The sequence below is a fragment of the Antrostomus carolinensis genome, unplaced genomic scaffold (genome assembly GCF_000700745.2).
Source record: "Antrostomus carolinensis isolate BGI_N321 unplaced genomic scaffold, ASM70074v2 scaffold36781, whole genome shotgun sequence".
In the NCBI taxonomy this organism is placed as follows: Eukaryota; Metazoa; Chordata; class Aves; order Caprimulgiformes; family Caprimulgidae; genus Antrostomus; species Antrostomus carolinensis.
The window spans coordinates 1-24972 of record NW_010294147.1 but is presented as its reverse complement, the minus strand read 5'-3'; the positions used below and the strand labels follow the sequence as shown (position 1 = coordinate 24972).

The 24972-nt window shown below is 40.0% G+C and overlaps 1 protein-coding gene across 1 annotated transcript; it reads right to left on the bottom strand.

Annotated features, from left to right (window-relative positions):
- Positions 1-946: 946 nt before the first annotated feature.
- On the bottom strand, positions 947-24691 carry LOC104532349 (ankyrin repeat domain-containing protein 17-like; the record flags this gene model as incomplete). Its single annotated transcript, XM_010177538.1, has 19 exons — positions 947-1544; positions 3151-3315; positions 3753-3928; positions 5834-6082; positions 7175-7372; positions 9221-10875; positions 11401-11550; positions 11751-11906; positions 12306-12753; positions 13628-13799; positions 14550-14666; positions 15870-15965; positions 16771-16933; positions 17766-17941; positions 18997-19210; positions 19982-20124; positions 22339-22484; positions 22667-22778; positions 24543-24691. Coding segments are annotated over 19 exons (4745 nt in total), but the record flags the coding sequence as incomplete, so codon positions are not given.
- Between the last annotated feature and the right edge of the window lie 281 nt (positions 24692-24972).

Sequence of the window (24972 nt, the reverse complement as noted above, 5' to 3'; positions counted from 1 at the left end):
CTCGCTGCAGAACAACCAGCAACAGATCACGCTGGCCCTCGCCTGTTCTGCACACAAATACATTTGACGAAGCATTGATCCCAAGTGACACAGCCAGGAATAAACAAGCTTTCCTTCAGCTTTCCTCGCTGCAGAACAACCAGCAACATATCACGCTGGCCCTCGCCTGTTCTGCACAGAAATACATTTGACTTGTAGATCTACTGTAAACCATATAAATCCCAGTTTGTATGGGGATCCTGACTGGAGCTGTGTGTCACTGCTGATTGCCTCTTGCCTCACAGGACCCCTGAGATTTTGCTTCCTGGTACTGCTGTTCACTCCAAGCAACTCTAAGTGAAGAAGGTGACAGCTCCTGAAAATGACTCTAAGGACATTCTCGCTTCGAGTCTTCCAAATAAACCTTCACGGGGCAGTGACCCAGTTTGGAGCAAGACACTGTCTAACTAGAACAAAGCCACTTACTCTGAACTAAGCCTCCTGTGGAGGAATTTTTTATCAGTGAAGCTCTGCTAAAACGGCAAGAGTCTCGTTCTTGAACTGACGCACACACACCAAGGGTCTATATTCTGAAATGACTTTTGCAGGCAAAGGGAGGAACCAGAGGAACAGAAGCTCTGGAAGCACTCAAACAGAACAGACCTTGCTGCATCAACCCAACTGTAACAGTAATTTTTAACAGATGTTGCAGCATGATACATTTACCTCGTTTACCAGGCAAGTATGGGAGTTCAGTGTGGAGACGACTCCATGTGCCAAAAGGCTGTTTTCTCAGGTGCTTTTTGCTAAAAAGCCTTTCATGGAAGGAAAATGGAAACTCTTAATATCTGGTTACAACCGATGTATGTCTTCTCAAAAAAAATCCAACACACATTTGGAAAAAGCCCTCTGACAATGCCCATGGTTTTTTTTTATATAATGTACTTAAATTACACAAGTAGAAAAGTTATGCTTATTAATAGTTTAATGTATGAAGGAAACATCCAGATTTCTGAATATGAAGGTACATATCTCACATTAATTTAAGTCTACATAAAGTAGAGCCTCTATACTGACATATTGAAATTTACTTTCTGCTTAGCCATTTGTTATGTAAACAATTGTACATTTATTTGCCATTCTAAAACTTCAGGATCAAGTTTACATAATTTTGCTAAATTTCTGTGTTTGCTCAGAAGCAGTTTACAGTACTAAAACCAACCAGCCAAAGAACAGCTTCAACAGAAAGTTATGTCAAAAAAAAAAAAAAAAAAGAAAAAAAAAAAGGAAAGAATAAAGGCTAACTAAGTTGAAACGTATGATGGTGGGGAATGGGCAGTCACAATGTTCACAGAAAAAGGTCAGTTAGTAAGTTCTTCTGCAAAAAGCCTACACACTTCAGTCAAGCACATCAGTAGAATGATCTGGGAGCACATACACTGTTTCTGCCATTTGTGTTTTCCTCCGCAAAAAAAGGAATCTCAAGGCTAGCAAGTTGATCCCACTCAGCCAAGTTGGTTCATATGCACACTGTTCATGTGAGGTGTCCAAGTTCCAGTCCACACCTGAAAGAGAAAGCTTCATTTAACACCATGCTTGGGCTGCTCAAACCAGTTCAGAAGTCAAAATTACACCACAGAGCTTACGGTTTTCACTGCACCCAAGGGAAGAACCACATCGAACAACACAGGAATCAATCATCAAACTATACTGAGTTCCTTTCAGCATTTTGTTTTATCCTGCTGTAATTCAGGTGAGAATAGAGGGAAATGGGGTTTTGATCTTTCTTTTTTCCACCTTGGCCAAAGGGTCCATGTTCCTCTTCCTTTCTACTTTGTGCAAAAAACAAAAAAACCCCAAAAAACCTTCCACCCAGCCTGACTGCTTTCCTTCATAGAAAAATTTAAGGGAGAAATCAACACTATTTATGCCCACTAATTCCTCCATCCTAGCAACACTGATGCAATAAATATTTTACTGTTCCATGGGAAAAATGGATCCCTTTAGACACAGGGAAATAAGTACTCCCTCTAAACATGCCAGGTCCCCTGTGAAAGAGAATTAACAGGACTATGTATAATGTGCAAAGTTTGGGACAGCACCTGAAGACCTCCAGCTTTCAGAGCAAGACACCATCTTTCCTCTCTACCTTAGGAAGTTCAGACAATGAAGAACTTGATTTCTGGCACCTTGAATTATTTTCCCCCAGTGCATACCAACACCCTCAGCACTGGGAAACCCAGGTATGACAAAGTAAAACCTTCTTTGGGGGGATAAAGTTTTCCCACTAAATCAAAAGTCGCCTCATAACCGTCATGAGCCACTTGAGCACATGTGAACTGTGGCCAAACAACAGACCAGCTCTTCTTCTGCATACCTACGGTCTGCCAGAGCTGGGAACTGCTGTTTGCAGCTTGGATCATTTTCTAATAAATTAAGTCCAGAAATACCTTTATTTAACAACAGTATAACAGAGCTCACTGTATAATTCAAAATGAACACAGGATATAATGTAACAGGAGCTACTGATGATCCATTATAATATTAGTTGCTGGCCAAGTATGAACAAAAGGTTTAGGGGAAATAATCCCTATACCTACATTATATTTAGTGGACAATCCTATAACCCAGGCAAGATGAGAGCAGCAGACAGAAGAGCTACTTACTCCCTTCCTACGTGAACTCCTAACACAGTGACGACATCATACCTGTCAGATCCCAGCAACAACCCTTTAGACCTAATGCTGTCTTCCCTTTTTGGGAAGGGAAAGCTGACATAACAGCAAATAAATAGTTTTCTCATAAGAGCAAATTCATTGTGTTTCCCCAAATGCATTATGGCACAGATAGACATCACGATCATTTTAAGTAAAATATACAGTGTAAAACTACCTTTTCTATCCAGACTTGCATACAACACATCATCAAAAAAACCCTCATCTGCAGTAATTAACCAGGTGTCTACTTTAATTAAATAGGCAGCTTCTCTAAACTAAGCTGGAGGCAAGCTTCCCAATTCTCAAGCACATACATGTTCAGAGAAGTAACAACAGCACACTCCTCTGAACTGCATTAACTTAGTGATACTTATTTTCCATATAGCTAGGATCTTATTTTCACCACATTGTTTAAGTTTAAACAAAACTGCAAAAATAAAGATTGAAAAATTACCGTCTGAGGCCCATTATTGTCTGTGGAATTTGAAACCATCTTTATCAGCGAGTTCCAAGATGGGTCAGCAGCATGAGGTCCATTAAATATAGGGCCTCCAGTACCATCTGTGATGGGGGCTACAGGAGGAATCATTGCATTCCCATACACAGAAAAAGGCATACCCTTAGGGGGAGGAAAAAGCAAGAATCAGTACATATTCATTAACACTGCTACTCTTGCATGTACAGAATGACAAAAGGCAACGGGTGTTAAATTTTCTGTCTTAAAGCAGTAATGAAATGCTTGAATTTCAGAAAAAAAACCTTTCTATGTCTAGTGGAAGGTGTCCCTGCCGATGGCAGAGGGGTTGGAGCTAGATGATCTTTAAGGTCCCTTCCAACCCAAACTGTACTATGATTCTATGTTTACATTTATTACATCATGGACAAGTTATTTTTTATTAGATCCAGGCTTCTGCAGTACTGCCAGAGCTAGTGAGCGTGTTAGCTTATGCACACTCAACCGCCCAGCAAACGATACCTCTGTGTCATTCACCTGCCTCACCCACTGACACAGAAATTGAGCGGTAACATGCGTATTAAGTCCAAGAAGGTCATTACCCCGACTTTTGGGAAGTCCATGTATCCTGCAGGAACGGGCTGATGGAATGTACCGGAAGGCGTTACAATTCCCGCACTGTCTCTCTCCATGGCTTGGTGTGAGAACACCCCTGGATCAGACATGGGCCTGTGGATCATGTGGCTCCCCATTCCGCTGTGACACCAGTCCACTTTATCTAACGACACACAACCAACAGCAGCAGCGTTACACGTGACACCTGCTCATCACCCATTCACCCTGATCTTTTAAGATCCCTTCCAACCCAAACCATTCTATGATTTTCCAGCCTAACTTTTGAACACTGTAATGGTTCTAAAAGTGACATTTCCTCAGCTTGCAGTTCCTGTGCATCCACCTGCATTAAAACTAAAGGTGCATGTGGGATGGAGAGCATCAGAAATGGCACCTGCATGTAGAGTTACCCTGAGCCAGCACAAGGGATTTTGAACAGTTATATGCAAGCAGAGCATCACCTCTGCAGTTTTCCTTCATTTGAAAGGGAAAGCTGGCATTTGTGCTAACTCTTCCTCCTCCAAAAAAACAAATTCCTTGTGTATTTGGAGCTGTGAAAGGGGTATGTAAGCTATGAAGACTATGTGCTCCACTCCATTACCATTCTTACATGAGTTATTTAACGACCTAAGAGACAGTGCACTACTTTTGAAAAGCAAAATCAGAAAATGACCAGCTGGAGATGTGTGTTCATGTTCTAATCAGATGAATTCATCAGAGGCAGCTTGGTATTGTTACTACAGTTCAAGCCTCAGACACCCAAAAAGCCCATTTTTCAAAATAAAACATAAGGAAATTATATTTGGAGGGGCGGAGAAGGAATACAGAAACATTTCTGAAACCATCCTAGTATTCAACAAGAGAAGAGCCAGTCCCATTCTGAAATGAAAATCGAAATCAACATTGAAGTAATTGAAGGAAGTAGAAAGCAAACAGCATTCTGAAATCAGAGACAGACAAAGGCAACTTTTACACCTAGACAATGCAAATAAAAAGTCAATTTCTAAAGCCTTAACGATGAATAGTCTCTCACTACACAGATGGGGAAAAGACCAGAAGTAAAAATGGGGAAAAGACTGGAAGTAAAAAAAGGTTTGGATACATCCTATTTTGTATTTGGGGAAAAAACCCCAGGACAATATACTCAATTGCATGCAAAGCGGGTGCACGGTCAGTCTATTAAAACCTTAAGCTGTTTGGACTCCTCAGTCAAGCAGTGGAACAGGTTGTTCAGAGAGGCTGAGCAGTTTCCATCCTTGAAGGTTTTCAAGATCAGATTGGATCAAGCCCTGAGCAAATCCCATTTTGTGCAGGAGGCTGACACGACCTCCAGAGGTCCCATCCAACATGGTCTCGCCATTCCCCTTCATCCCAAGCAAAAAACCAAACAACAACAAAAAACCCACCCCAAAAAGATTTCTTTTTGAAAAAAATTCAGTATTCTCCTATAAATTACATCACAGACTCCTGAAGTGTTTGCTGAGAAAAGCTGGCCCACTAGTAACTTAAGTTTTTAATGAATTTTGAAATATTGAATTCTATGTGACTACAGGAGAGCCTTGGGTTAGAAAATGCAAATGGCATTACTGGAAAGAACAAAGAAAAATCAGATGTGGAATATTAATTAGCAATTCATCCATCGCACGATCCTCAGCACATAAAGCTCTATCTGGGCTACAAATTAAAGTTCATACTATTGTTCAAAATAAAGTGTTTATAAACAGAAAAAAAATATACAGTTATCTTGAGACATCTTTCATTTCCCCTCTTCCTAAATCAAATGATCCTCACTCAGTTCGTCCTTGTAAACCCCGTGGTTTTATTTTCCCCTGTAATTTCTCGCTTTGAGTAACAAATCTTCACAGACAGGGAGCTTCAGAACCCCTGACGTTTCCCGAGCACTTGTTAAAACACAATTAAGTGGACAGGATGGCAAACAGAAGCTCCTGCTTCACTCCTTCGGAAAGAATGCTCACTTCTGTATCACCCTTCAGCTCCAAAGGTAAGTTAGGAAAACACAATACTGAGATCAATTGCAAGCACAGGGACATCTCCTAACACTACGTACCTTGATTGCCACCTATACCTTCGAAGGACCAGATCCCACTATGTCCCACTGGAGCAGCTAAGTTGCTCCCGATAACAGATGGAGTAGAAGTTCCAGTTTGTCTAATACGTGCAGACCGTTCAGTCCCAATAGGAACAGGAACTTTTCTGTCCTGAGAAACATTACTGGGTTTTTCTGATCCCAAGGACACTGCTGAAGGGGTGGGTGACGGTGCTCTTACTCCAGAAGAGACCGACTGAGCTGGAGATTCTGCAAGAAAAGCAACGAGAACACTTAGTAAAGTGCAGCCAGATCCTCTCAAATCACTACAAACCTATCCTTTAATGTCAAGCCATACGTTAAACGAGTGAAAATGGGTAGTTTGATAATGCAGATTCAGATAACAAACACTTAAGGGTATTTTAACAGTTTTACTTGCAGATCAGAGAAACATCCACCATCTATTTAGTCTCTTACATAAAATGATTATCATGCCCTGTCAGCTCAGCTACTGGACATACACCACAACCAATGACAACAGACGGTGCAAAATCTTAACTAAGCATTACTGTGTATCAGTAATAGAGGATTTGAGGATTATAGCACAGCTGAAATAAACCCATGGTGGTGTTGGGTTGGTTTGGTTTTGTTTCTCCTTGTTGTTTGGTTGGTTGGTTGTTGGTTGGGGTTTTTTTTAATCCTGATTTGCTCTCTGTGGGGTTTTTTTTATTTTTTTTTGTGGGATTTGTTTATCATTATTTTTGCCAGTAAAACAGACCAACTTGCTCCCTGCATAAGCCAGCACTCAACAGTTTGTTTTCTGTCCCAAAGAAGTCCACTGCACAGCTAAAACTGCAGGGGCCAAACGTGGAGGAAGGTACCAGAACCTGCTTTAAGTATTCTCTCCTGGGATACATTACACAGTTCTGTTTTAAGAACATCAGAAAAACTAAGCCATCACCACTGTTGAGCTGGCTTTAGTAAAACATCCTTAACAAGGTTTAAACAACTCACTCTTGAAATATTACCTTGAAATACAAACAAATAAACTCAACCTTTTCTGTGCAAGATGATTAAAAGAATGTCACATACATTAACAGGCCAAAGTTAATTGCAGCAAGAATAAGGAACTCCACAATAGCATGACCTTCGCTGCTAAAAAAGACACACTAGAGATCAGAACTTGTACAAGAAAAATTTATCTCAGAAGCTCTGATGGCATAAAGGTTTAAAACACATCTAAAATACCTCAAGTTAAAAATTAAGAAAACTAGAAAATTCTACCTAAAACAGGCAATGCACTGAGGTCACTTTATTTGTACAACAGCTTCTCAACTCATTTCCCACTCACTTAGAACTCACCATTTGACGCTGATGAACATGGAGGCAATAAACTAAGTGGGGAAAAATGCTGTCTGTTAAAATTAGCAGCTGCAGGTGCTCCACCAAGAGGTGTCCCAGGTGCATATATTTGACCTCCCGAAAGGTTTGAGGCAAAATTACCCAGGTGTGAAGAAGAAGGTGTTACAGAAGCATAGGGTGAATCCATACTGACAATACCTATGAGAGAAATTGGCACAAGTGACTTCCAATATTCCACCATGTCCCTGAGAGGTAAGCCCAGATCACAGAAATAATCAAGAAAGAAGAAAACTTTGATCCAATCCATAGTTGTGGGGGGCTTTTGTTACTATTCTCCCCAAGAGAACTGTCATTCTGAAGCTTCCTACTCTGCAAGTGTGGCAGTTGTGCTATATATACAAGGCAAGAATGATTCTTATGTTACCACGCAAGTACCTTGAATGCAAATAAATTAAAGGAATGTAACACACACTCTGATATAACTGAACATAGGAAAAGTAACTGAGCATTTTATTAATCTCTAATTTAATTAAACTTTCTGGGTTTAGAAAGTAGGATTTTGTACCAAGAACAGTGGAAATAACACTAAAGATTTGGAGACTTTCTCCATTCATTTTTTATTTGACAGAATGTCTATATACACCATGATCAACACTGAAGTGTTTTTTTTTCCCAACCCAGCAATACATTTTCACTTGCTTAGGAAAAAATGATATTTTTATCAAGACCAAGGGGCACCAATTAGCCAAGGTATTAAAAATACAGTAATTACTACCCCCTTAATATTCTCCTCAATAAAGAAAGGAAAAAATAACATCTTATGATTTTACATTTCATAAACCATTAAGGAAGCCTGTTACCACACAATTGCTGTGGCATTTGCACCTTTCTCCTGCTCATAAAGCACGTGGCAAAGGATTTATAGTTTTAATAAGTAAAAAAAAAAAATCCCTTCACCAGTGACAGGCAGAAGAAAAAAGCAGCACAGCACCTGCCTGCTCTTCCTCATGTCATCAAGATCTGACCTCTAATTTTTGTCAAATTCTTCAGGCTCTCAGAAGCTGCTTCCCTACGAACTGATTTCACACTCCTCAAATCTATAGACACCTGCAACTTCAATCTATTGTGCCTGTAGCCTTCCAAAAGAGAAACTGCTGAGATAACAGTAGGACCATGGTGAGAGCACTGCTTTTGCACAAGAGCTGATGGGCAGACTCAAGGGACACACAGTATAGAGTCTGCCAAAGTCAAAACGTTTAGTATATTAAGTTGACAAAGTTCACTGAGAACACTTCAAAAGCTTCTCAACACCATGTTATTCACAAAATATGAAAAAACCTAGCTGTTACCTCTCTTGATCCATAAACAAAACTACATAAACAACTCACAGGTCCTACTAAAACAGGTACGAATGGTACAAACTGTGTGTTGTACTTTCTGGAAGCTACAGAAAAAGTTCTGTGACAACCCCTTGGCCTCTGTGCAGAATGCTACACATCTCACTATAAAATTCAGAAAGTCAATGAAATCAAGTTTTTAGATTTAATTTAGTAGTTAAGAGAACACACCTCTTATTACAAGTTCACATCAAAACACAATTTTTTTTCTATCAACCTAACATTTTGAAGATGCTGCTTGTTTTCCTGCAGCTTCAGACAAGTAAGTTAACAAATTAAAAGTAGTTATTAGCTGGTGACAGGGAAGGGAGGTGGCAACAACACTGAAGTGTTTTATTATCTGAGCTATCGCAGACGAGCAGACTGGAATGGCGAAAAGAATGCCTCAGCTCGACTTTTATCAAGTTCATCAGCTCCAAAATAGTTATTAGATTTGACACGTGGCACTTGAAAGGAAGATAAACTCAACTTTGCTTACAGAAACAAAACTAAGCTACACCGCAGCGCCCTTTCATTGCAGGGCAGACAGTGACTGACTATAAATGACCACTCAAGCTGAAGCAGGACGTATTACGTGTTCAAAATAAAAACACGCAGCAGTTATGAGTTAAGTGTATTTTTAAGGTATGAATGCAAAACAAAGGCTTACCTGAGGGACTTGGAGCCGGCCTCTGTAACGGTGGTCTAAAACCTGGGGCTTTGGAAGTATCAGACTGATGTAAAGGATCTGAATTTGGCAAAAACGAAGACTTTCCTGATAGCATAGATTCTGGTGTCGTCTGAGATGAAACGACGGAACCACCCCAGAAGGCATGAGCAGATGTAGGACTGTTTTCAAACAACGTACTAAAGGGCCCAAATGGTAAAGTAGCACTGAAATTGTTACCCATTGATTTGTTTGCTGGATGGGCTGAATTCTGAGAAGCACTTTGTGTACTTAAGGTAGAAGGAAGCTGCACTGAAGAAGGAACGCTGTGGGGCCTTTTGATGTGATTAACGTTGATGTGATTAACTGCGACAGAAGAATTTTGCACAGGAGCTGGATTCTTATGGACACTACCAGTTCCATGGACAGGCGGTCTGATGGCTGGGGTTTCCATCTTAGCTGCAGACTGAGAAGACCCCATTGATGTCTGAGACATAGGGTAGGTCATCGGGGCGTTTGTTGGACCTGCCACAGGAGCAGATGAGCTTGTCGCTGCTAAATTTGGAGGCACAACCATTCGAGGATCTGGTGCAGGAACCTGAGGCTGCTGAAGAGGGGGTCTTGCCTCTTGCAGAGGAGCTCCTGGAGGCTGCTGATGAGCAGGGTGCACAGATGAGCTGCTGGTACCAGAACTGGGCTGCCTACTGCTGGTCGAGCTGCTCGTTTCCACTGCTGGAGGACTACCCACTTCTGGATCAGAAGAAGGTGCACCTTTATTGGGAGAGGCCGCTGTGCAGTCAGAAGGACTGCTTCTAGTAACACCAGCTGGCTGCACAGGAGGAGAAGGAGATGAGGGGGAAGATGCAGGGTAGTGTTCTTTGGCAGTAGGAACTGGATACGTGGCGTTCGTAGGCGCTGTGCTCGTGTTACTCGCCGTGGTCGTCACCGTGGTGGTTGTGGCGTTTGATGTCTTCACGACCGTGACGAAAAGCTGTCTTCTGACTGAAGGTGAACTTGGACTGCCATTTGCAGAAGAACCAGGCACAGTAGAAGCCACTGAACTTGTTGTAGATGTAGGACTAGTTGTCAAAGAACTTGCTGAATTCACCTGAGAACCGCTGCTGTTCTGACTGTTATGGCGAGGCACCATGTGAGGTTTCGGTGAGTTGGTAGCTCTTGCAGGGCTCAAGGGCCTAACAGGAAACGGACCCCAGGTAGATTGAGCTGGTGGGAAAGTACCTCCAAAGTGTGTCATGGGCAACCGAGGCGGACGGATTTGCTGGAAAGTCTGAGCAGCGAGTAAAGCGTGTGCAAACTGCGGAGGAGGATATGCTAATGGAAGAGAAACTTGGAAACCAGGCCGCACGTTATTCACTGGGTTCTTAATGGTTTTGTGAGTGGATGCTGAAGAAATTGCAGGCACGGTGAGTGCGGAGGCAGTCTGAGACGTTGACGAAGCAGCTACGGTGGTCACTTTGATGCCCATGAGAGAACTGTTAGCAGCTGTCGTGGTGGCAGGTGTCGATGAACCTATTTTGGAGTTTGCAGCTGAGCTTTTCAAACGGTTCTTTGGAATAAGTTCATCAATTTCTTTATCTGGATCCTTAATCAGAGCGTTGATCAACTGCGTGGCCTGTCTTGTCGATTCTGTGCCACCCCTATAAAAAAGAAGGAAGGGAAAAGGGAAAGCACGTCTTAAGTACTTAGGTACATTTTAGCAAAGCACCTCTGACATATGATCCAGCCTGTCTCCCATCATGCTAACGCAGGCAGAAAAATAACTCTGTCTGAAGACTGAGCTTGGCACGTTCTTGCTGCTGACAGTTATTTAAGAAGCTCAAGCTGAAAACTTTTCATTCCAAAAAAAACCCAAATGGTTAAAAAGTTTACTTCCCTAAATATGTCTACATATCAGGCCATGTCCAAACAAGTCTAAACACAGAATCCTAACATTTATGCTCCGTATTAGCTCACAAGTCTTTTGTACCAACATGATGGTACCAATCAGCAGTTGTTCTTGTTTCCCCTACCCCATTTGTTTCCCCTGCCTCAAAGAACTGACTGTCTCAAAGTGATCTTTCAAGGGACAACGTGGTCAAGCTCTTTCATTTTTATATACAGGAAAGTGTTCTACAATGAAAAAAAATCCCCACAGGAATGAGCAAATCAAGCAGCTTTCTTACCTTATTGTTATTATTCTATCTCCAGTTTTATCCTTCTGTTTGTCAATATCTATGTGAGCTCCGGTGCACTCACGTATCGCGTTGATGTTACATCCTCCTCTGCCAATGACTCTGGAAATTACAGTTGACGGAACAGAAACCTTCTTGGATCTATACAAAAAAGAAACCAATATGAAGTGGGAAACACTTCCATGACACGAAGCAGTGGGTAGGTTGGTGAAAACAACGTTATAACTCATGATTCAACCTGTGTAGCAGTAATTTTGTGAAATCTATCAGGTCTGATAAGAATATGAAACATTCTGAAAAAGGACATCAACAAGGGGCAGTTTGGGGAATGTTGTGCTTACCTTCTGACAACTTCCTTCCATCCTTCTTCCCTTTTCTGACCACGTTTAGGACTAGCAATGGTTAGCTTTCCATTTGGAGAAGAAAGGGGAGAAGGACCAGATTTTGTGCAAGTAGACAAGGAATTACTCGTCACTTCACTAATAACTTCAGACAACCTTTGAAAGAAATTAAATGCTGTTATTATGCAGTTAAAAATATTTTTTTTTTAAAAAAAGGATGACTTGCATTTTGCCCATTCTCCAGCCCCCCAACTCATTTTCCTCTTTTAACACAAAAGCACTATGTTATTAAGAAACTGCTTGAATTGAGATGCTTACATCTCAAAATACCCCAACAATTCCTTAATTCCAGATCCGCCATCACGTTTCTTGCTCCAGAACCTTCATACTGCAACGATTTTTATACTCCTTATGCACACTAGACCCAGGACACACTGCCTCACCTCATCCACTTCCTAACAGCTGATTTAAGAATGCAAGTCCACAAAGATAAGGGTGCAGCGTTCAAACACAGGGAAACAACCACCTTAAAATAGCGTGGTCGTAGTAACTTACTTGATGGACGATTTGCCGGTAACTGCTTTCCTCTCATCCTTTGGACAAGTGACAAGAACTGATGGTTGCTTTTTGTTGCTCTGCGTGTTAGTAACGGCTGTGGAAGAATGATTGTCACTTTTGTGGCTGCTGTTGCTATTGCTGCTTTCATCGCTACAGCTGGAAATCCTCATGTTGTCACTATCACCACTTTCACTAGTACTGCTGCTCTTAGATTCACCATTCACTTTTTCTGGTTGGCTATAGGAAATTGGGAGTTGATCATCAAATATAATCTGAACATTATCAGGGGTTACTTTGTTTTTCCTGTTTTTCCTTTTGGAGCTTGTTGTGGTGATGGTATTATTCCTCTTCCCATGGGAACCTGCTAATGTCGTCCAAGTTGCAGATATACCTATGGTGGTTGTAGTGGTAGCACTAGGAGGCTCCATTGGGACCTCTGGATCATCTGATGGAAAAATAACAATAAAATAATAATAATAATAATAAACAACAACAACAAAAAAACCCACAGTACTAATTTAGCTTGCTTTGAGGAAGTTTATGTGGTTTTGTTTTCAAAAATCACACTTATCCTATCAAATGACTCGTGAGTAACTTTTACAAGACTCCAAGAAACACACAGAGCCACTACCTATGCAAACATCTGTGAAACTATTACATATATCATACCATGGAGCCTCTCCCCTTGTTTATGCTGACTCATACAGAATTTCATTCTTGGAAAAAACACAATAGCAATTTAACAAACATGAAATTGAATTCAGACATGGAAAGACAGATGTAAGCAATGAAGGGACATAAAGAAGCATGTGAAACAGCAGGAAAAAAATGAATCACACCTTCCCTTCCTTTCAGCATATCAGAGTGAGGGAACAATCAGTGAAAACTATTTCTCATCACACCACATTAAACTCACTTCCACAAGATACAGAAAAGCCAGGTTTCGATGGTTAAGGAGAGAATGATACGTATTTGGAAATTTTATACTGACAGTTTTTTAAGCTAATCATTATTATAATTCTTTTTGTAAGCTAAAAAAAAAAAAATAGACCTGGTTTTAAGTATTGGGCCCTGGAAGAAAAAAAACCCAAACAAACCAACACCATCCCCATGGTAAAGTTAACCCGTAACTCTTACGGAAGCCATCATGCTAATCTACTGGTTTAATTAAAAAGATAAACAAAAGGAAAGCTCAGCAGGTCATAACAAAGCTTGTTTCTTATGACCTGCTTATCCAAGTTTTGAAAAGAAAAGCATTTTTAATACTGGGAATAAAAACAAGACTGTGTTTCAAAAATAAGGCAAATACTATAAATCACCTTCAGCTTTTAGCTTCTCTTTCTCCTGAGCAGCTTGAAGTTCAAAATTCTCTTTATTTTTTGCTTCTATTTCTTCTAGTTTTCGTCTTTGTTCTTCTTTTTTCTTCCTCCTTTTCTCCTTTCTTTTCTCTCTTTTGGCAGCCAGAGCCAGTCTCCTGCTTTCTTCCCTTAGCTACAAGTCAAGCACATGGAACAATATTAGAAGATACTCTGTGCTTTTCAAGAAACACAAAAGCATTCTAATTCCTAGGAAGCTGAATTTGCATTTACAAAACAGAAGCTAAATCCTCCATGATTCGTATTTTTATGTAGGTAATTCTTCCAAACAGATTGTTCACTCCTGTTAACATAAGGTTAGTGTAGAAACAGAGGGCAGACACCTTAAGACAGAGGACAGGCAAACTCAAGTCAAAGTTTTCCAAGAAGCATTTTCAGGATGCTTTGTGTAAACTCACGTGTCTCAGTGGTACAGTACAAACAACTCCTTTCAGAGATTAGGAGATGAAATGGTTTCAGCTAGCTTGAATATTAAGCATGCACTTATTTGACACTATACTTGTACTTCAATTTTTCCACAAAACAGGTTTGAGACCTCAAATCCACACCAGTGTGACTGGAAAATGTCCGTCTATCATGCGCTTGACAAAAAATTATACTCAGAAATCCTTCTTTTGGTACAGTATTATTCCAGAAGAAATAGTTATATCAGAGTTTCTTGATCCAGTTTCTCTGAGTAACAGTCAAAGTAAACTTCAAAGATAACCTGAACAACAGGGTGCTCAGCTCTAGATACTCCAATTAGGGTAATTACAAATACTCCTATACTTCCATAGGTATTGTCACTTATCTTATAATCTTGAAGAAACTTAAAACTAGAATTTTATCAAATACATATTCACAGCTCCAAGCTCTTTCAACTTGCCTTCTCCAAGTCCAGTTCCTCTAAAAGAATGCTTGCATTTTTGTTGGCTTCAGCAGCCTGTCTATCTTTGGCTTGAACAATTGATTCCATACACAGGTGGCACTTCTTCAGCATCTCCTAAAATGATAAAGCACATCAACCCTCCGTTTGAAGAAGTAACACTGCATGTGTTTACATGAATGATCAAGCTTAAACTTGTAATTTAACAACTGTTGCATTACTTGCACAAGAGTTTTTTAAGGGACAACTTTAAGTTCCCTCCAGTAAGTTCTTTTAAACCCTCAATCTTGCAAACTGATATTCCACTCACAGGTGTGACGTGCAATCAATAACCTACGTCTCAGTGTGCTACAAATGGCACAAAGACAGTTCATACCTGTGCCCATTATCAAGACCAAATAATTTCATTAAATAAAAAGCAAAAGGTCTGAAAGGTGAAGCAACTACAAGAAATAAATCTATTATCATAAACCAAGCCTTTTTCTTTAAGACACTGGGGAAATACATTATTAGTATAGTACTACTCAAACCTATACTGGTTTCATAGCAGTGAAAATGTTTAAATGCATAGGGTGTCTAGCATCACCAAAGCACACTGTGGTCACAGCCACTGTCAATAAAACAGGTCCCAATTTACACATGAGCACCTCTTCAGCCTCAACATGCTCATCATTGAAGCCCAGAAAGAAGACATCTCAACTGCAGCACAGTGGATCAGTAAGAGATATTATTTCTGCACTGGTTATTTTTTTCTCTCACTACTAAACACTTTTTGCCCCGTTCATCTGGACTGAAGATAGACCAAATAAAACTGAACCTCCACAGGGAAGAGCAGCAATCCACTTAATTTGCTAGAAGAAACCACTTTACTGTCAATTATGTTTTCTACCTTCTTTCTATTACAAACTTTATTTTAAAAGATTGTGAATCTTCACACTTGAGCTCACACACACTCTTAGCAGAAGTTTATTTTGTTACCTCCACCTCACTGCAAAAGCCACCACAAATTCAGCACAAACTTGCTCAATAGGGAGGAATGCAGAGCAGAATGAGGTAATGAGTGGGAGAACACTTGAAAATAAGCATGGATAACAAACAACATTGCCTTCACTACTACTCTGACATCATTAAGGCACACAGAAGTTACTGTGGCTGCGCGTTACCTGTTTTTTCAATGTTATTTCTAAAAAATTCCAATGAGATCCATCATTTGGCCAAAATCTGGTGTGCCAGGAAGCTAAAGACCACTCATAACATCAACTCTAAAGCAGAATCACAGCACTATTCCTTCTCAAACATTTTTTTTTCTTACAATCTTACCTTATCAGTGATCGTTGCTATATATCTCATGCATTCTGAGTCCGATGGAAACTGGTTTACCTCTTTCACTAGGTAGCGCACCACCTTTACATGACCCTGAAAAAGAAATTCCAAGGATGACATTTCATATCATAAGGCCAGCTCCTTCTGGTTTGCCAAGAAACACTTCAGTCTAGGCACTCATGGCAAAAAGTTTCTTTTCAGCTCCTTCAAATGATGCTCTCAAGACTTACTTGGGGGTTTTTTGTTGTGTTCCTTATTTTCGGGGTTTGTTTTGTTTTCGGGGGGTTTTTTTGGTTGGTTGGGTTCAGGTTTTTTTTACTCTTTATAACATGCTAAACTAGTGAGGCATGTCTCTTCACGTTTACGAATAAACATACTTCTGCCTTTTATTTTTGGTAGTCAAATGCCCAGCTATGGTAACTTAACAGTTGCAGGCTCCTACAGTCATTTCCTATTTTACAACTACTACAGCACCTGAACTACCCTCCCTTGCTAACAATTATTATCTCTAGAGTCAAATTGGGCTAAATTGCCCCCCCACTTTTTTTTTTATTCCCCAAAGTGCTCATCCTCTCTTGCATGAGAAACCAATCCAGTTTCCCCCCCATTCCATCACGTATTCCCCCTCTCTGCACAAATACACTGCAATTATCACCTCTCAAAAGACCTATGAGAACCAGCCTCAGAAAAGTGCCTATAAAGCAAATTTCTACTAGAACTTAACACAAATTTATACAGGTGACACACATACCTATTTTTGAAGATTCAATATCAAGTATCAAAATTAGTTGACATATTTTTAGATAAGCATTCTGTCAGCTATGTTCTATCTATAACAACTATGTAGGGATGATTGAGACAATACTAGCTGACACCAAAGCTGAACTTCACATCCTACCTTTCGAAAGGCTGCCATGAGAGGAGTTATTTTCCTGTTATCGGCAGCATCCACATCAGCTCCAGCTTGAACTAGCAGTTGAACAACATCTAGGTGCCCTCCATTTGCTGCCAGCCACAGTGGAGTATTCCCCTTCTTGTTACGCACATCAATGTGAGCTCCTCTACAAAAACAAACATGTTCAGTCAAAACACTGGACCAGTTATTCATTTATCAACTGGACTGTCAAACTGGACATGCGACACAAGAACAACAGGGTTAAAACTCAATACTCGTTTTCACATCAAACACGTGGATTTACAGAGTTCTTCAGCTTTCAAAAATTCTATTTTGTTTCTTCTGGTGCTGTGAAGAGCCTCAACTCAGCCTAAAACCATTTTTAATACTCTAAATCATGCTGCTTGTCAGTTGTCTCGGAAGCTTCCCTAATTACTTCATTAACACCCATCAATCACTGTACTGTATTCTTCATTAGCTCACGCAGAACAACTGAACAACATTTCAAGTGCAAGCCAACAACCAGTGCAACTACAAGGAAAACGACATTTCCAAAAGCTACTCAGGAAACATGATTACACTCAATGTGCATCATGATCAACCTGAAAAAACTGAAACCATTAAGACATGTTTTGTGCACATCTTCCATCATTTAAGGACTTAACACTACCACCTAAAATGTCTGTGTGTCATGATTATGAGCACCATATATGTCAACTTGACAAGAAATTGTTTAACATTCATGATTCAGTGAGACAGGAAAAGCTGAATTAGTCCATTTGGGCAAAAGCAAGCACTCTAACACCACAGAGAACTTTGTTTGATCACTTTTGGTAAATAGAAATTACATAGTAATGGTCAATAGAAACAGCACCTTGCCCCATTTCCTACCCTGTAGCGTATATTGAGAATATTATTGTATATTGGAAAAAGATTAGTCCAAGTAAGGTCACGTTCAGGATGTTTTTCCTTAAGCAGCACACTTCCAAATACAGTACCTGCTAATGAGAAGCTCACAGAATTTGTAGTGCCCTTTGTCTGCTGCAATGGTTAAAGCTGTATCTCTTGAAGAAGGAACTGGAGGGGCATTTACATCTGCACCTTTGTCCAGCAGAACTCTGCCCACTTCTGCATATCCACCAGAAGCTGCTTCCATTAATGGTGTGAGACCAGTCTAGGACAAGAAGGAAAACCAAGCAATTAGTTGAAGAGGGGTGGGGGGTGGCACAGAGGGAGAGAGCTGGGGGGTGTGTGTGTTTTACTCAAGAGCTAGGATTTATTTCAATTTCCAGCAATATATTTCTAGTTCTAGCGTACGGATTCCAATTGTTCTCTGGCCAATTCTTGAACAGCTTAGCAACATTTTGAAGTCGAGCTCATCTTCAGCTGGCTTGAGAAGAGCTTCCCCTGAGCAGCACAGTGCTCACAGGGAATCCAAGTCCACTGCTGTCAGCTTCTCAAAATCAATCTTGAACTCCTGAGAAGCACCAGCATTATGTCCCATAAAGTGCCCGTGTTATTATACAGATGATGTGAATCACATTTCCTACCTTCATTACGAGATCCTACGCAACCACATCCAGAAAGCACCTGGCTAGGTCAGGGGGACACATAACTTGAGCAAGAAGAATACCTAGCAGCAATCAGCACCGTTCAGGTCCTTTTTGAGTTCCTCTGTGGCAACCATTAAGTACAGCAGAAAAGGAGAGCAGAATGCCACATTTGGAGGAAATCTTTTTTTCCATCCCAGTATTCCAGCCATTTTTCTAGTGAACAGCTTTTCTTCCCATTTAAAGAGCTGGGATCAACTGACAGACTCAAGCACACATATTCCCTTTCAATTCTGCAGCATCACTGTGGATATAAGCAGCTGGCCAGACAGAAGAGATGAGACCATGAGCATACCTAGACCAAGATGCTAGCTGGTTTTTAATACATTAAAACCTTTCATTTTTATTAACTTGATGGATTGCTATACTTATGCTTGTGAGCACCTGAAGATGAATTAAGACTTCAGAAGAAACACTTATTTTTTGCTGAACTGTGTAACCACTGAAATACCAGCCCTTAAGTGCAGTCATTGTTTTTCTTTACAGAATATGGTTCATTTCAGTTAACTGAATTAGAAAAGTTAACCTGCACAAAAGGCAAGAAAATCAGATAGCCACAGAGAAGGGATGACTCAGAAGCACCTCTTTTTGGAGACTTATTCAGCTATTTGCTCCTTACCTTAGCTCTATGTTCCACATTAGCTTTTCTATCAAGCAGTAGGCTAACTACTTCAGTTCTGCCTTGGAAACAAGCCAGAGTCAGTGCTGTGTTCCTGTTGGTTTCTATCTGGGCATTTATATCAGAGCCCATGTCCAGTAATAGCTTGACAGCAGCAGTGTGCCCATTCATGGCTGCCAACATTAAGGGAGAAATGCCCAATTTGCTACCAGTTCTGAAAGACAAAAAAAGAAAAACCAAGAAACTCTTTACATCACAATCACATTGCTGAAATGACTTTAAAAAAATAAACTCATGAAGGCAGAGTACTTATCCAAGACCAAAAAATCAGCTACACAGCAACTATTACTGAAACTACAAGAGGTCCTCCATAGCAGCATTGCTTAAGACAAATATCTCTACTTAAAGATACTATGCATATTACCTTTTAATTGCTTTAAGTTTAAAAGCATCTCTTACGAGGAGCGTAACTTTTGCTTGGACCTTTCATTTGACTTGTGCAGTGCACAGCTGAGCTACTTACTATTTTCTACCTCCCAACAGAAGCAAAAGCATGACAGACACACACACACACACACACACACAGAAAAAGCTTTCATTAGACTACACAGGGAAAACAAAGGGATGACAAACACACGCACTTTCTTCATGTAACCCAGAACTATTTCAATACAGCAGGCCAACCAGAGCAGGAAGAAAGATTTCCATCTCTGACAAAGGTGACTGACTGTAGGATGTAGGAAAGAAGGTAACAAAACACACAGATGGAGATGGAAGTTGAAAGAGCATTAGAAAAGTAGTCAATACCTTTCACTGCTAACTTAAGAGGAAAGAAGCCTACTACAAATTAAACAATACACTGGTGGTGATCATGTAAGAATAGGTAAGATTTTACTCCACGTACTTGTCAAGAAATCCTTCTGGAAAGGATAAAAATTCAGAACACTACAAAAACCGTGAGGGAAGGGGTGAAAAGGGAACTTGCCTGGAATTTATTTCTGCCCCAGCATTTAGCAGAATCTTGATAATGTTCACGTAGCCACCAGAAGCGGCGAGGCTTAAAGGTGTGTAATCAGAAACATTCCTGTGCTCTTTGTTTGCCCCTCGAGCTAGCAGCAACTCCACCACCTGCAGTGTTTTAAGAAATAACATCTGGTTTTCTTCTGAACTTGCAAATCTATCCAGGGCAAATGTTTTTGAAGCCTCAATACACCGGTGACATCTTCCAACAGTAAGAAAGTTATTTTACTCAGTTGTTTCCCCATAGTCCTCACCTCTACGAACAGATGAGGCTGTAACTATGTTCCTAAAGCCATTGTAAAACTTCCTTTAACAATCAATCACGATTGCTCATTAGCATACTTCAAATCATTCATACCAAACTGTATAACATAGCTAGAAAAAAAAATTAGATCTTTTAATGATTATTTCAGTAGTTTTTTAAGACTGCCAAAACAAGATTCAGTTTGAATACCATATACAAAGTGCTTTTGCTTTTTGCCTTCTCTCATTTTAATGCTCAGTTCACTATCACGTTAAAAATTCAGCCTCAAACTGAAGCTGTGGAGCAAACAAGAAAGCAGTTGCATGGTTTTATCTCATATCCTCTATTTACATCACTACATTGAACAGCGTGTAGATTGTACACTGAAATCGCATGCAAGAGCCATTAGAAAAATATCTGCACCCCTCCCTGGTTTTTCTCTGGACAATAACAAAAACAAGGCAAATATTTCTTACATTATGCAGTCCTTACAGATTCACTTACAACCCAAACAACTCACAGCTTCCCATATTCTACATGAAGCTTACATTCTGTAATGGAAGTTTCTGCAGAAGACTTGACAAGAAACTAAAATCATATATCAGCGTAAAATCAAAATGAACACTGAAGTGAAAATCCACTGTGTCATCTCCAGCGCAATGCTTCATTTGCTCCACTTTCAGCTTTTTAAGCTTAACACACGTTTAGGTTAGATCCACACAAGTGAAGCCAAGGGCTTTTCAATCAGAAAACTTTCCCTCGAAATCACAGGCCAAACATAATGCCAAATCATTTGCTCCACTTTCAGCTTTTTAAGCTTAAAACACATTTAGGTTAGATCCACACAACTGAAGCCAAGGGCTTTTCAATCAGAATATTTTCTCTCAAAATCACAGGCCAAACATAATGCCAAACACAAAAATTGGGGCAGGAGGGCATCCCAAAAGCATCTCTAGTGCCCAAAGGCCTGTGTTTTCTCATCTTCTTTCCCAAAAAAATGATGAAAGAAAACATGATGCATTCCTCCAAGTACTCTTTGAGAAACACAGATGAAGCAAATTTCTAAAAAGGTAAGCATAAATAAATGCCCCTTTGCTGTATGAGGTTGCTGACCACAAAAGTGCCAATGAGAGACACTAAAAAGCAGACCTCTCCCTTCACCATGTGAAGGGCATGTGATTGTCATTGCAGCTCATCCCCCAATATCTGAAATCTTCCAGATGGCACTAAAAACAGGCCACAAGAACTACAAGTTTTCCAAGACGTTTTGTTTAGGGAAGTAACCACCTTTTAAATGTTCTATTATCCCTGTTAAGATCATCTACAAAAGTAGGAGAGGTGTCTCCAACCTCATTTATTTCCAGATGGCCATAGGTAGAGGAATGTGATCCTGCACCACAATACATGGCTTCCACTGCGTGGCTTTTGTAATCCAAGTAGTAGAAGCATTAACAGAATTAACACACTTAAAATTTGCAACAACCATTAGAAAAAAATCAAAACTCAGATTTCATAATTCAGTCTCAAAACACAGCATTCCACGTAACGTTAAAAAAATCTTCCCCTACATTTACTTTTGATCAATCATTTTAAAAATGGTTTTTTGTGTGTTTTTTAGTCTGAGACACCGGAGACATCTGCAGTACTCCAATATCCTATGGCTTATACAGAATCCATTAGAAAATCCTCTTGGCTCATACAGGGAGCTGATTCCAGTCTAACTCCAGCTTGTCAACAAGAACACTCACCACATTCCCTTTCATATCTACATCTAATTATGCTGGTAAAAGCCCCATAATGAGGCACTAATAGTTACAGTCATGAGGCCATCTGCACAGCACTGGTCCAGCTTATAAAATAAAAAAATAAGAAAAAAAAAAAGGAAATATAATTTATATCAGACATACTGCAATATATAACTCAGAAAACGGGAAGCTCTTTCTTTTCTTTAAAAAAAAAACCAATCCTGAAATCGAACGGTGAATTAAGTTACTGTAACTTATCTGGAAGGCTGCTTTAGTATACTGACACAGTATGCAATCTACACACTGCTTTTGAAGATTTAAGTTTTACTTCACCTCTTGTCTCCCTCCTGAACAAGCCAAAGACAAGGGAGTGTCCTTGGTTCTCTCAGACTGGGCTTCAATATCAGCTCCATTATCCAGTAGGATTTCAACAACACCCACGTGGCCGGCTGTAGCAGCCAAAATCAGCGGAGTAAACCCTGAAATGAAAAAAGGACGCTTGAGGAATCCACGTTCATAGCTCAAGTTTAAGAGTGACCTCGGTTAAACCAGAAAAGCAAGCCTAAAAGCTTCACATAAAGACAATGCTTATTGTGTATTTATTTAGTGTGATACACTGGAAAACCAGAGAGGGTCTGTACTGCCATAGTGAGATACTTACCTTTCTTGTCTCTGTGTTCAATATTAGCTCCTCTCTCCAGCAGTGTCTGTACTAGTTCTTCATGGCCACCAGCACAAGCAAGTGTCAATGCTGTGTCGTGATTACTCTCAGTCTAAAAGAAAGACAATAGATACACAAGATGAATACTTCCTTTTTCAAGTACATCTCCTGTTACATTGCATATTAGCCCAAGTACAACTACACCTGTGACAAAATAAAAAGCTTCTGTAAGCTCAAGACATTAAGCTTAAAACATGTCTAATGATTACCTCGCAGTTAATCTTTTGTGCTCAAGTTGGTTAACAGGTTTCTACTTCTGAAGACAGCTCTGTTGAGAGATTTGAGAACAACTCCTGACAAGACCTGAAATTCTTCAAGAACTGAGAAACCACTGGTGCTTTGCTAACTAGATTGACTTCTTTACCACTGCTTCACTGTGAGCTTTAGATGACATAAGGAATATAAGAACTCTATCTTTAATTCTTAACCCTCTGGTTAAACTAAAGGAGGGAAAATTCCCCATCTCACCCCTACTGCTGCTGAAGCCTCTCAACAGTATAAGTCAGCTACAGCAAGTCCACAAATCACAGTAATAGAAAAGAACAAAAGAACTGAAAATATACAGCAATCTTTGAGCTTACGCTCTGCTTTTAATTTTTTTCCCTTTAAAGCACTAATACACCGCCTCCAAGTGAGCACTTCTAGAGGTAGATAGTTCCCAGCAACAGCACAGAGCCCTTACCCACCTTGATTCTGCCTATTAAACACTTGCAATGAAACAATGTGCATTTAATTCCTCAGTTTTGTCAAAGCCCATGTAACGACCACCATCCTATTTGAAAGAGCAACTGAGAAATTCAGGATCACTGGCACTATCAGTTACAGGAAAAGATTAAAATGACGTATCTCTATTCTCAAACAACAACAAACATGAGAACAACAGAACACCCCAAACTCACACACATTTCTTAACTACTATGAGAACTTAGTTTGATTTTACTCTATTATAACCCAGGGTAGTTGGCAACTTATCACAACATTGACCTGCACTGGTTTCTACCAGCTAACAACGAGGCCAGTCAGGTTAGGGGACAGATCTCCTGGACACGGTCACAGCAGAAACCAAGCCAAGTGCCATAAGCACCTGAAATAGTCACGAGTGGTTTTCCAGAGGTTTGTCTCCTTTTCTTCACAACAATCCCATGCCTTTCCTCTTCTCCACACTGCCCACATCTTAGCCATGTTATGTCTAGTCTACAACTACGCCTACATGTATGCCATTTACTATGCATAAATGTATTTATGCATGTTTGTTTGTTTGTTTTTTTTAATGGGCAACTAGATGCAACTCAACATAAAGTAACCCTTTACAAAAATGCCTTTTCTTCAGTGGAAATGCCAGCTTGAATTATTTCCTTTTGTTAAAAACCTTACACAAGTTATCAGTTTCGATACTTTCTCACTTCAGTCAAGCTGGGTGATCACTGGTGAACAAGTGCTTTTCAAGCACATCCAGAAAAAGCAGTGTGCAACATTTTAAGGCTTATTTTTTCTCTTAGGATACCAGGCCAGAAAAATATTTTATTTCTGTCAGAATACGACTTCCCTGTTTCTCATAATCACTCTTGACAACAAAGAAATAAGAAATACGAGTGTTTATAGTCATTCAAAGACCTTCTCTCTTTTTCTGCAAGAGTACAGAGCAAAGTGGGTTGCAGCTCTCTGGGGAGTTGTACAGGCTTCCTAAAAGCAGCAAATCAAGTCTCTAGAACTCAATTCATTATAAGACAGAGCTGTTTACTATCACTTAATTAATCAGGATGCAGAAGTAAAATAGCTCCATGCATCTGTGCTGCAGTGACAATCCCAGGCTTACCTGTGCATCGATATCTATAGCAGGGTAGATTGGTAGCATGGCTGAAGGAGAAATGATAGGACTCGGAGTTGGCGTCTGAGGTTGGGAGACAGAAGTTGCAATGCTGTGGGTAGGAGTGTTTGACATTGCAGATGCTCTTCCACTCACTGCTGTTGAACAGAATAATCACACTTAGTAAAAGCAAAACACTTGACTGCCAATGTTTAACGTGACAATAAAGGGACAGTGGGACAGAACTCCCACCGACAAACAAAACTCCTTAAACTTTATTTTCCACAAATACATATTTTCTACAAATTCAACCCAATCTTTCAACCTTTAACTCTTTGATTTTAACAACTATGTAAAAGGTTAACTGTATTAGACCAAAGAAAGAGGTAAGTATCAGATTGACATGTTTTCTAGAAGCCTATCACAAAATATATATATA